This window comes from Lipotes vexillifer, unplaced genomic scaffold (assembly GCF_000442215.2).
Source record: "Lipotes vexillifer unplaced genomic scaffold, Lipotes_vexillifer_v1.1 scaffold1718, whole genome shotgun sequence".
NCBI classification, from domain to species: domain Eukaryota; kingdom Metazoa; phylum Chordata; class Mammalia; order Artiodactyla; family Lipotidae; genus Lipotes; species Lipotes vexillifer.
Window position 1 is genome coordinate 33,098 of NW_006783672.1, and position 12,887 is coordinate 45,984.

The 12,887-nt window shown below is 66.8% G+C and overlaps 1 protein-coding gene across 1 annotated transcript; it reads right to left on the reverse strand.

The window, feature by feature from the left end:
* Positions 1–5,168: 5,168 nt before the first annotated feature.
* NUDT14 (nudix hydrolase 14) lies at positions 5,169–12,594 on the reverse strand. The gene is made up of 5 exons (XM_007456368.1): positions 12,514–12,594; positions 9,466–9,509; positions 8,840–8,904; positions 8,402–8,639; positions 5,169–5,481 (listed from the first exon to the last, which is right to left on the reverse strand). The coding sequence occupies exons 1-5, from the start codon at positions 12,592–12,594 to the stop codon at positions 5,241–5,243; spliced, it is 669 nt and encodes a 222-aa protein (XP_007456430.1). The 3' UTR covers positions 5,169–5,240.
* Between the last annotated feature and the right edge of the window lie 293 nt (positions 12,595–12,887).

Consider the following 12,887-nt stretch of genomic DNA (forward strand, 5'->3'; position numbering starts at 1 on the left):
GGCGGCGGCGGCGGCGGCGGCGGCGGCGGCGGCGGCGGCGGCGGCGGCGGCGGCGGCGGCGGCGGCGGCGGCGGCGGCGGCGGCGGCGGCGCGTCCCGGTCTCGGCTCTGCGCGCCCGCGCTCCCGGCGCCCGCAGCCAACAAGTTCGGGACAAGACTGACAGCTCGCTCGCCCATTCGTCACCCTCTCACCTGCATATGCATGAGGGGGCGGGGCCGCGCCGCGGGGTGGGGCTGCGGGGGGGGTGCTGGGGGCGCCCAGGATTTAAAGGCGGCGGAGGACTCCTCCTGCCAGCGCCTGGACCCGGCGCACGCTTCCCGGCGCCCTTGGGCGGCGGGGCGGCGGCGGCGGCGGCGGATCCACTAAAGCCTCCGCCGAGCCGGGAGAGCGGTGCTGGGCGCCGCAAAGCGGCTTCCCCTCGCCCGAGCCCCGCCGGGTGTCAGGAGCCAGGGGGTGGGGCGCCCCCTGAGGTCACCGCCGTGGTCCCCTCCTATCGGTGCGCCGCCGCCGCGCTGCTCGCGGTCCCAAAGGAGATGCCGCCTCCTGCACAAATCTGGGCTCGGCCCCACGCGGGGCAGGCGCGGCCAGGGACCCGAGCCTGCCCGGCCCTACTGCGCGCCCCCCTTCCCCCGTGAGTGCCCCCGTCCGTGCCGCTGCTACCACCTCCCCTCCTACCACCTCCACTCCGGCCGCAGGGGGCGCTGCTCCCCTCCCACGCCCCGGCCCTCCCCGCCTTACTGCCTGGGGGTCAGGAAGCCAGGGAACGAATGTTCCTCCGCGCAGACTGTGTGCCCAGTTCGGTGCTGGTGCGGGGCTCGCCAGGCCATACTTTCGAGGAACGCCCAGGATGGGTGTCGGGGCTTGGGCGGGGCGAATAAAGGACGGTGGTGCACCCTCAAAAAGACAAGGTGAGGGCCGCCCAAAGAGGCTCCTGCTGCTGTCCCGGTCGCCAGGCCCCCATATCCCACCCTCTGTCATCACCTTGTTGCCCTCTACTGGAGTAACCTCGCCTCGCCTCGCCTCGCCTCCGCCGAGGCTCCTTGTCTCCAAACATCCCAGCCTCTCCGCCAGTCAGCGTCCCTTTCAAGGCTGGAGCTCGCCTTTGCCGTTAGGGATACCGCTTCGGTCCAAAGGGATCTTCCCGCTCAACCTCCATAGTAACTGGGCTTTCTTCATTCCCCTGGCTCCTCCGGCCCTGGGCTGGATGCTGGGAGTGCAACTCCTGCCTGGAGCTAGTCACTGCTACAATTTGGGGTGGGGGGGCTGGAAGCCTTCCTGGAGGAAGAGACCTTTGAAGGAGGCTGGGTTCAGGGGCAAGGGCAAATGGCAGAAGGAACTCAGGAGCACAGACACTGCCCTCTCTCACACTAGGATATGTAGGTACAGCAGCAGCCTAAGGGGCCTAATGCCCTGGTTTCACCGCCCAGCCTGCGGGTCCAGGCCTCAGGGGCCTAAGGAGATGGGCCTGGCTTTGCTCACTCCAAGCGCCCATCCCTACCTGAGCCCCTCTGTAGGCTGGGAGGGGGCAGGACACAAGCCAGGCACCGCCATGCACAGTGACCCCCACCAAATAAGGGAATGTGAGCTGTGTTCAGAGCCTTCCAGTTGCTTTCTTCCTGAGGGTGGGTAGCAGTTACTGCTGTGGGGACAGAGGGTTCCCCGGGGAGAGGCTTCCTCCTCTTTGCTCTGGCCCAGAGACAGTACTGAGTACTGGAGGCTCTGTCCCAGGGGTCCAGGGCTCCAACCCTGTCCATGCCCACTGTCCTACACCCACTGCTCTCCTGCACTCATCAAGTGGTGAGCAAGGCAGACACAGCCAGTGGGGGCTGGGGGGTGGGGTGGGCAGAGAACATAAACAATGTAGAACAGCAAACTGTAAGGGGGAGGCATGCAGCAGCACATGAGGAAGAAGCCTGCTAAGACCCAGAGGGCAGGCCAGGGTCAGCCAGGTGAGGGGCTGGGAAGAGCACATGCAAAGGCCCTGGGGCTGAGGAGAACACATGGCCAGGGCAGAGCAGGTGAGGGGCAGATGGGGAGGCTGGAGGTGGTGGTGAGTGCTGGCTGTGCTGGGCCTGCCTGGCTACAGTCTTCCTGCTAAGACTGACGGGAAGTCACAGAAAGCAGCTGAGCTGGGTTGGGCTGCATGTTTGTGATTTACGTTGTCACAAAGATCTCTGGCTTGGGGGGGGGGAGGGGCAGCACAGGGTGAGGTCAGACAGGGAGGCCATAGGCGGCCACTGCCATAGTGCAAACGAGAGGGGCCGGTGGCCGGCCTGGCGGTGGAGAGGTGGAGGAGGGGGGACTTCCAGCGCAAAAGTAAGAGGCGGAATCTGGAGAACAGCCCCCCACCGTGTGCCCCTCCCTCGTCCGAAGCTTCCTGCTCCTGGCCAGCTGTGGGAGGAGACGATGGCCTGGACTAGCTCACACGGTGGGTGGTGTGGCTGACGCTGGGCTTGCTGAGCGGCCGATTCCAGAAGCTGCTGCGTTTCAGCTGAGGCTCTTCCCCTGCTCAGGGCTGTCTTCGGCATGAAGGCACCAGTGAGGGATGCTCACCCATCTCAAGGTTCCAACTCCACCTGCCAGGGGATGCGGCCGCCCTGGAGCCCTTCCCACTGGCCAACCCTGCCTCAGGGATACAGGGAGCCCCCGCCCGCCCTGCAACCCTGGGGAGACAGTGGTCCGGCCCCATCTGCCTCCAGCCAGGCCCTTTGGGAATGGGACGGGCTCCCTGCCTCCCGGCCCAGGGCACAGAAACCCCCTCACGCTCATGGTCCCCTTCCCCCTCCTGGCCCCTAGAAGCCACAGCCCAGACCTAAGGGACCCAGGAGAGGTTCAAGACAGGAAGCTGGCCTCTTGAGGGAAGGGGCAGGCACTGGGGCTGCTGGCAGAGGGGATCCTCCCCCCTGGGGTCCCCTCCTACAGGGATTTCAGCACCCCTTGGGCCAGAGGGCTGGAGATCCAGAGGCAGCCAGGTTCCTGCCTCTTCCCTTGCTGGGCCAGGCTGCCCTGCCTCTTCCAGAAAGATCCCCAGCATTGTTCTGGGGCCCACTGGGCCACAACACCCCTCAGTCTCCCCGCCCCACCTGCCCCCTAACCCAAGGGCTCCCTCTCCAAGTGCCTCACACCAGGCAAGTTCTGGGATGGGTCTCAACTTGTGCCGGACAAGGCAGAGACGAGGTGGAGGCCTCTCCACCTGGCCAGGGGACTTCAGGACCAGGCCGGGGTACAAGCTGCTGGGCGTTTGGACAGAGCCGGCTGGGCTCAGGAGTGAGCTGCGCTTCCGCCCGTGTTCTGCGGTGCTAAATATAGCGGCCAGGGAGGGGAGTTTCCGGTTACAGCCCCCCCACCCCTGTGCCGGGAAATCGATGCCAGCTCCATTAGGTCCGGCGGTGGTGCCTGCTGACCCGCCCCATCGGGCTGCCAAGCAGAGTGCGGGGCTGGACTGCACCCAAGTCCGGGGCCCTGCTCCCACCCCCCGCCCCGCCAGGCTGGAGCCCGGCATGCTCCCCAGGGCACAGAGAGCCCCCAGCCCCAGCCAGTAGCCACTAGGGGCCCCTCTGAGATGGTGTGCAGCACCTGCAGCCCAGCCCAGAAGGCCAGCGGAGCTCAGGTGAGTATCAGGCAGTCCGCAAGACGCAGGCAGGGTGGTGCGTGCTGCCCTGGGAATTCACCAGGTGTCCTGGGGCCCAGGGCAGCCCACTAGGCCTCCTCTGGACGGGGCGGAGCTGGGCTGCTCAAGACCCCAGTGCAGCGCGACCCTGCCGGCCCCCTGGACGCACACCCATGCCTGAGTGGCCCTCCCCAGCAGCGTGTCACTGCCTGGCTGGGCTTCCAGGAGGCCCCACCTGGTGGCCCCATCTGGGTCACAGCCGGCATTTGCATACAGGTGATGTTGCTTGAGTGGGCCCCTTGGGCGCAGCTGTCCCAAGGCAGCCTCGAATGCCAGGCTCGGGGGCTGTTGGCAGTGAGCCACTCCCGGCGGGGCTCAGCCACACACACTCCGGAGGCCAGCAGGAAGGAAAGTGCCCGCCTGCCTGGGGTGGGCCTGGGGCGGCGCAGGGGGCACAGGAGGGCAGGGGGACCTCAGCCCCGGGGAAGTGCCCCCACCTGACAGCAGGGTCTCAGCGGAAGCCAGGGCAGCATGTCCTGCCTTGGCACCCTCTACCATTCCAGCCCAGGGTCCAGTCCCAGGGGACACTGGGCACAGGGCACAAAGTCAGGTTCACGGCAAAGCTCCCAGTCACTCCAGCTCCCCAGTGCCCACCTGCCTGTCGGGCAGCACCCCCTGGACACCTTGCCCTCTCCAGGGTCAGTGGACCATGACCCAGGCTGCCCCCATCCCATCCCCTACGGCACTGCCCAAGGGGCTGACCAGAGGATTTGGGGGCCTCTGGGAAAAGGCCGGGACAGGTCACCACCCTCAGAAGAGGTCAGGCCGGCCTTCCCTCCAAGAAGCCTGCCCGGCCCTCAGGCTGGGCCCTCATCCCCAACTGATGCCCAGCCGTGCCCACTGAGCCCATGGCCATGGCAACCAGCACACATTCTTCACGGTGGGGTCCAGCCCACCCGTTATGTACAGAGGTCTTATTCGGTGCCTGGCTGAGCAGACATCCAGCCCTCCTGCGGCCCCAAGTGCGTGCCAGTGTGCAAGGCACGGGTCCTATGGGGCTTTCAGGCTACACCACACACAGGCTGGCAGGTGGAGTGAGGCCTCATCACCAACACAGGGAACACAGGGCTACTAAGAGCCCCAGTCACGGAGGGGACCCCTCACTGGCCCCAGAAGCAGGGAGCACGTGCCTTGTGGGTCTGTCCGCATCCTCTTCTGACGTGGCTGGCGCAGCCACCACTCCTAAGGCCACAGCTCCATCCATTGCCCAGTACTCAGTGGGCCCTGAGCGCTTGACATGGCTGGGCCCCTGTCCCCAACCTCTCCTACCCCCAGAAGTGGCACTGCATGGCACCATCCTCCCTGCCTCCCACTCAACCTGGGGCACTACCCAGGGCCTGGCCTACCCCTCTGCCAGCCGCCAACTCCCAGTTGCCCCCTGCACAACCTGCAGCCAAGGCTTCTGCTGCGGTGGAGCTGAGGGGCTGTCACGGAGACAGCACCCTCCCCTGCCCCCAGCCCACCATGGTCACAGCTCGGAGTCAGTAGACACAGGCTAGAGCTATACCAGCCTTTATTAGGTTTGCGGAGCAGGTGTCCAGAACTGGGCTCGTCCAGACCCCCTGGAGTTTCACTGGGGACCCAGGCCAGGGGCCACATGGCTAAGGAACCACGAAACACCAAAGATGACGCCGAGGGTCTTGGGAACATCTGGGTCATCTGCGAAGGCCTGGGCGCCATCCAGGGGCAGGTGCACAACCTCAATGAGCTCGCCCTCCTCTGCCAGGCCCCCGCCTGGGCCACCCTGCTGGGCATCTGTCACCTCTGCGTAGAACATGGTCTGGCTGGCGCTGGTCAGTCCCACACCAGACCTACGGGTCGAGACAGCATCTGCTGAGGCATCCACACAGGCCCTGCTGGCCACCCCTGGCCCTTCCACAGCCCCCTCCTGCCCACTCCTTCCAGCCCCTGGTAGGCAGTGCTCCAGGATGCCCCCTGGCCCCCCAGATCCCCCCCGTGGTGTACACGCTCCATGTAATCTCCCGCCAAGTGCGGGGGAAACCTAGGAACATGCTGGACGTGACCTCCCACCGTGATTAGGCTCCCATGTGATGAGGTCAGGTCAGGTGATGAAGGTGGAATTCTGCAGATGTAATTAAGGGCCCTAATCAGCTGACTTCAAGTTCATCAAAAAGGGAGGTGATCCTGGGTGGGCCTGACGTAATCAGGCAAGCTCTTCTTGCTGGTCTTAGAGGTCAGAGGTGGAAAGAGTCAGAGAGACACTTAAAGACAAGGTAAGCCACCACATGCTGTAAGAGAGCCACGTGCCAGGGCCTGTGGGCTCGGAGCCGACCACGGGCCCCCGGCTGACAGCCAGCGGGAGACAGAGTCCTCAGTCACAGCCACGAGGAGCTGGGAAGACAAGCCTCAGCCCCAGATTAGACCTTGGCCTGGCCAACACCTGACCGCAGCTTGGCGGTCAGGCTGCGAGACCCTGAGCAGTGGGCCAAGTCCCCAGCAAGCAGACTGCTGACCCCCAGCAACTGTGAGGTTGTAAATGGGGGTCGCTGAAAGCTGTTGAGCCTGGCAGGTGGTTCTGCACACCGACACTCTGCTCACGCTGGGCCTCAGCCAGGCCTCTCCCCACACAGTGGGCCCTGGTTCACACCCAGGGCTCTGGCCGGTGCAGCCTGGGTCTGCGAGCACTCCCATGTGGGCACCCACAGGATGCCTGTTCTGGGCTGGGTGGGGAGCTGGGGCTCATGGCGGGGTGGGGCGTGGTCCCCAGGGCCAGGACCAGGGTTCACAGGCTGGAGAGGAGTGTCAAGGAGTCCCCTCCCTCCCTAGGTGGTGGCCAGGAGGGGGCTTCTGGCCACCAGGAGGGGGACAGGCACCCAGGCAGAGGGCAGGGGCCCAGACCGGTGCCGGTGGAGGTAACGAGTGGGCAGCCAGGGTGACAGCTGGCCATGAGGACGGGGTGACAGACAGGAGGGGAGGGCTGAGCATGGTCTGCTGGGGGAGAGGGGAGGCAGAGCGTGTCTGGGGAGATGTCCAGGGGATCAGGGAGACCCCAGGCCACCCCAGGAGGTTAGCTGAGGCCAGCCGGGGCCTGCAGGGTGGACGCGGCCCCGAGGTGCGCCCCGCACATGGGGCAGGGAGCAGAGCCGGAGGAGTTTCCCTCCCACTCCCCAAGCCCCCCACCCCCAGGCGGGGGCCCCACCCAGACTGACCTCACCCAGCTGCTTCCTCCACCCTCCCGCCCCTTATCTCCCTCGGACCCTTCCGGACAGCCCATTTCCGCGGCAGCTACAGCCTGCGCCTTTGATGGAAGCAGCGGTCTGTGGGGTTTCCAGTCCCAGTTTCCGCCGGCGTGTGACGGACACCGGCGCCGAGAAGAATGTGCCCGGCCAGGCCGGGCACTGCCTCTCCCTGCTCACTCAATCACGTCCTCAGCTGGGGGACCTCAGACAAGCACTGGGCCTTGTCACCTGGGACGGGCAGATGAGTGGCCTGGCTCCCCCCCGGGGCCACGGAAGGAAGCCGTGGGCCCCACCCCAGGGCAGCACAAGTTCCTGCTCATGCAGCCCGCCGTTGGGCTCCCAGGGAGAGCTGCCCTGGCCTCCACGCCAGCCCCGTCCGGCCCTGCCTCCGCACAGCCAGCCACCCTCACCTCGAAAGTGCAGTCTGAGCAGGCCACTCGCTGTCCAGAGCCCTCCTTGGCAGCCAGCACCCTCAGGATCAGGCAGTAGCCCAGAGGCCACAGGGCCACTTGTCCCCTTGCCCCTGAGCCTTTGCCATGCAGCCCCCCAGACTCACCCGCTCGGGGGACCCCAATCCTCCAGGGCACCTCCACCTGCCTTCCTCCTGGCCTGCCCGCTGGCTCACCCCCTACCCGAGGTCAGGCCCCTTGGATTCTCCCGACCCCCCGGACCGCCAGCCCAAAGGCTCAGAGGCCAGGTGGCCACTGGCCAGCCACGCGGAGGACGCCTGCAGGTAACTGAGGCCCCTCACACCAAGATGTCTGGCTCTTTGGTGTAGAAATCCCACGCCTGAGTTCCCGGGACTAAAAGTCAACTCCACCCCCACCCCCAGGCCGGGGGCACCTGGACGAGGCCCTGGGTGTCGCCGAGGGGGGCCCAGGCCCAACACTGAGCGGTCCCTTGCTGGGCTGAGGAGGGCGGCTCCGCCTCTGGGGAAGGCCACCAGGGGCTCAGCGTCGGGGCGACACCGTGACACCCTCCTGCTGCCCCCGTACTTCACCAAGGTCAGGGAGCCACTGTGACATCCTCAGGCCAAGGGTGGGCTGCACCCCAACATCCTGTCCTGGGACGGGGGGAATGAGGGGCAGGCCGCGCTTCAGCCCCCAACCCCGGCCCAGGACTTGGCCTTTCCCTCGGCCCTGAGCCGCTGTCAGAGCAGACCTGTGACTCACCCCCACCCCCAGCGCCCGGCGCTTAATCCCACAGGAAGTAGAGGCATCTGTCAGCAGCAGCTGCCACCCGGAGCCAGAGCGAGCCGGCCCCGCCGCGGTGGAGGGCACGGGGCCAAGCACGCTGCAGGACTAGCCCCGAGGGCCCCGGGTTCCAGCCCAGATCACGCCCTGAGGTGCGTTCCATCCAACCTTCCCCCAGTGTGGGAAGGTTGAAAAACAAGGAGCAATCGCCCTGCTTGCACACCCCTGGGAACTGGGTGCTCACTGCCTCCCAGGCAGCTCGTCCCATCCCCTGGGCTGCGCTGGCAGCAGACGGCCCTTCCCCAGCCCCGCAGGCCCACGGGCCCAGCCCCACTCACTTGTACGTGGCGACCCGGCGCAGGTCGGAGGGGGCCAGGTGGTAGCCGCACTCCTCCCACACTTCCTTGCAGGCCACCTCCTCCAGCGAGAGCCCGGGCTGGTCCACGAGGCCGGCGCACAGCTCGTATGTCACCCCTGCCGAGCCAGGCAGTGCCGGCTGCAGCTCCCGGGGCCTGTCCTGGTCCACGGCGGCCAGGGACCCCGGGAAGAGGCGCTCCACCTCGCCAGCGTACACAGCTGGTTGGGGGAAGGCAGACCGCAGTCACCGCCCTGTGGTGGCCAGCTCCACGTGACCTGCTCTGGCCAGACCCCCTTGCTGGGCCTCAGTTTCCTCTAGAGCCCTCTCCCCACGTCTGCACCCTGACCCTAGGACCCCAGGGGCCTGAACGTGAGCCTGCAGGCCTCCCCTCCCCCCATACCCACCTGGGCCACCTCACCTGGCCGGAACTGCCTCACCAACACCAGGCTCCTTCGAGAAGAGCTGAACAGGAGAGTGGCCACACTGCAGGGGGAGGGGCCCAGCTCAGCACGGAAGCGGCCCAGGAAGGTGGTGTCCCTTGCTCAGATGGGCAGACTGAGGCCCAGGCCAGGCAACAGCTTGCCAGGCTCACACAGTCAGGCTAGGACCCAGGCCTCCCATATTCCAGCTGGCAGGACGGGGGCCGGGGGGTGGGAAGGACATGCTGGGCAGCTGGGCAGGCCTGGGGTGGCAGCAGCTGAGGACGAGTGACTGACGGGACACGTGGCCCCTGCTGGCCAGCTGCCGCCAGCCACACTCCTGAAGCCACACTGCCATCTGGCCCATACTTCCGATGCTCAGGGGCAAGGGCACCTGGGCAGCCTCTCTCAGGTCCAAGAGGGCCTGCCCACCATCATGGTCCAGGTGGCCCGAGCTGGGACCCAGCTCGGGCTCCAGGCCTCAGGCTGACCCCTCAGTGAGACGACAGGGAAAGTGGGGACTTCAGACACGCAGAGGTGGGTGGGGCTCTGTGCCCCTGGGCCCGGTGTCCCTGCAGACATCAGCCTGGGCTTCCCCGGCCAGCCAGCCAGCCTGGGCCCTCACCTGTCATGGGTCTTCATGAAGTCCCACGACTTCTGGGTACCATTCTGCAAGAGGCAGGGCAGCAGTCAGGGAGGGCTGAAGGGCTGGCAGCGCGGGTGGATGTGCTCCAGGGAGCGAGAAGGCCACACAGACCCACCGTACACGGCCAGTCATGGCCCGGGCCCATCGGGAGCGACAAGCTGCAGTGGGTGGGGCAGGGTGTAGCCGCCAGGGTGGGCAGGGAAGTCCAGGACAGCCTGATGCTCTCAAGGGGTGAGGCAGAAAACCGGGCCAAAGGGTGGGAAGGCGTCCCAGGCACAGCATGAACCACCACCCAGCACAACCTGAGCACGAGAAGCTGCAGAGAGATGACACTGCCACCAAGTGCGGGAAGGACCATGGGGGTGTGGGGAGAGGCGGGCGTGACGTGTCCTCACAGTCAGGGCGAGGGGCAGGAGGGGTCCCAAGCGGGTAGAGCAGAGATCAGGGTTTCGTTGCTGAAGCTCCCTTGGGCCACTGGACAAAGGGCGACAGGAGGGCAGGAGGGGCAGGCGGGCCTCCCGGGAGCAGCAGCCGCGGGAGCAGCTGGGGAAGGGTGTGCCCGCGCCCGGCAGGAGCTCAGCCCGCAGGACGTGACGATTCAATGATGATGACTGGACAGTGGATGACCTTTCTCCCCGGCCCGGTTTCTGTCTCGGGCTGTCTGTCCTGTGTCCTGTGGTCCTGCTGTTCTGTCACTTCCTTCCACCCCCCTGCTCCCCGACCCTGGACGCCCCGTCCCAGCAGCTCCCAGGGCTCTGAGCAGCTTCAGTGAACAAAAGGCAGTGCGGGGGGCCGGGGCCTGGGCCAGCACCACTGGGGGCGGCCAGAACCAATGCTTATGGGGTTGCAGCCGGCAGGGGGCCTGAGGGGCCAGAACCCTGCCAGCGGGACCCCACTAAGTGAGGTAGGCTCCCGTCCTCCGGGCTGTTCCGCCTGGCCCTGACCCCTCCCCGAAGGGGCCCTAGAGCCCAGCCCTGTGGACGCCCACCACCAGCTTGCTTAGCCCACTGCCGCTCAGCCACTGGGTCAGCCCTGCGCCCTGGCGAGCTGCTGACCCCACACTTGGGGCCCCGTCTGAGCCACGAAACAGACATGGATCTGAGCACCAGAGACACCGAAAGTGCAACCGGGGCTGCAAAAGAGGAAGGACACTAGGGAACAGCCCTGTGTGAGGACTTCCTGGAGGAGGTGACACTGCACCAGGCCCCACAGAAAAGAAAGGGCATTCATTCCCAGCAGTGGGCCCTGACAGGCAGAGGCCCACATGCTGGTCTGAGGGGAGCTGGGAAAATTGGTCTGAGCTGGGTCTGAAGGCAGAGGTGCTCTGGACAGGCAGTAGCCTCGGTTTCCAAGTGGGAGGGAGAGCCAATGTCCTGTCCTGTGCAGGTCGGGCTGCCCGGGAGGCCGTTGTGAGGCACCACCCCCAAGAGGCAAGCCTGGGCCTGCCTGCAATCTGGTCACCCCAGGGCCAGCCACCCCCCAGGACGAGCTCCGGGGAAGGCCTGCCCCCCAGTCTGCCGTTTGCCAGCTGTGTCCCCTGCCTCCCTCAGGGTGTCATCTCATGCTGGTTTCAGGTACCCTCTTGGATCAAGATCAAAACATCTGTCAGACCCTCAGGTCCAGCCAAGGCAGGGTGCAGGGGAAGGTCCAGAGGGGCCCACTGAGGCCCAGCCAGCCCCTCCCAGAGGGTCAGGACCCAGGCCTGGCTTATCTTCCAGGGCCCTGGGAGGGAGGTACAGGACTGGAGTTTAAACACAGCCCCCTCCCCCTCAGAGCCACGCGGGTGCCCTGCCTCTTGCTGGTCTGTCTGTTCAGCCACCAGATCTCCCCTGGCCATGGGTGGCTATGACCAAAGGCTGCAGATGCCCTTCAGTGACGTTCACCACCCAGCCCAGTGTCCCATGGCCCCTGGGAAACACCACCCCGGCCCCCAGCCTGTGTCCATCGCAGCCTACCGCCCGCATGGGCTCAGCTTTGGTTACCAGCACCCATCCACACTCCACAAGAAGTGGGGGACGGTGCCACAGCCATAGGCCACAGCGGTTACGTGACTGGACCACCCTGTGCCCACCTGCTGGCCCCAGAGCCCCAGCTTGGAGGCTGTGCAGCCACAATTAGGCATCCCTGCCCCAGGCCAACACCAGGGAAAGGGCAGCAACCTCCGTGTCCCTGCACTCTGCCCCTCAACCAACCCTGGCTTCTGCCCCAGGCCGGTGCTGCCAACTTGGGTCCATCCTGGGGATAGGAATTCCCTGTCCCCTAGAGCCAACGGGACAGCAGCGACAAGGGTGGGGGGAGGGGAGTGCAGCCTCTGTCAGGCTGGGCGTCAAGAGGTCTTCACAGGTTAGTGAGAGTAAGGGGCCTGGGGAGGAGGGGGGGTCACAGGATGCTACAGGCCAGGGACAGCCCGGCAGAGGGTCACCAAAGACCTGCACCACCTGTCCTAACTGAGGGGGCAGGGAGGGGCTGCACCAGACTTGGAGGACTGCAGTCCTCACCTGGATGGCGTGGAGGAACTCGGTGGAGCGGCAAGCAAAAGGTGGGCGCCCGACTGGACAAACAAGTGTTTCCTCTGAGCCTACTACTTGCACAGCGCCACGGGAGGTGATGTGGTCCTGCACTCCCTCCCCGGGCCGGCAGGAGGAGGTGACGCCCCGGTAGGCAGCCCACCTGGAGAGGCTCTCCAGTGCTCACCAGCTCCATCGCCGGCCTCCTCTGCCCAGAACGCAGACCACCACCAGGAAGCTTTCCCTGATCCCCGGGGCGCCCAACACGTCCCACCGCAAAAAAGGGCCGGGGCCCAGCAAAGCCTCCTTGGAGGAATGAGTGGTCCCCCGAGGTGTCCCTGCCCAGAGCCGGACGCTCAACGGGTCTGCGAACGCGGACTCACGGACAGAGCGCTCGGCGAAGAGACGGGGTCCGCGGGGCGGGCGCACGAGGCCATGGGCGGGGCCGTGGGCGCGTGGGCGGGGTCCGGGGCCGGCGTCAGGCCGCGGAAGGCGCGGAAGGCGCGGAAGGCGGGTTCACCTGGCGGTAGTGCAGCGTGAGCGGCAGCAGGTAGGGCGAGGCTGCGCAGCGGCCCACGGCCGCCCCCTCGATGCGCTCCATGGCGGCGCGCGGGGTAGCGCGGGCCCGGGGCGGACGCGGGCAGGGTCCGCTCAGGACTCGAGCGGGCGGGCGTGTGACCGGGCTCTGGGCGTGACCGGGCTCTGGGCATGCCCGGTGCACGCGGGGCGGGGCGGCGCGGGGCGGCGCCGAGCAGGGAGGGCGGGCCCAGCGCGCAGGTAGCACCTGCCACGGTCCCCGTGCACGTGGGGGGCTCGTGACCGCGGGGCACTCCCGGAGCCGCGCAGGGTGTGAGCAGGGAGGGGGGCCGCCAGGTGGGCCCCGCAACGGGGGGG

Excerpts from the sequence above, each read along its gene's own strand:
- NUDT14 (XM_007456368.1), bottom strand. The coding sequence starts at position 12,594 with ATGGAGCGCATCGAGGGGGCGGCCGTGGGCCGCTGCGCAGCCTCGCCC. Across the intron at positions 8,640-8,839 it reads GGTGAGGCAGTTCCGGCCAG|CTGTGTACGCTGGCGAGGTG; the intron begins GTGAGGTGGCCC and ends TCCCCCAACCAG. Across the intron at positions 5,482-8,401 it reads CGCCGGGTCGCCACGTACAA|GTCTGGTGTGGGACTGACCA; the intron begins GTGAGTGGGGCT and ends CTCGACCCGTAG.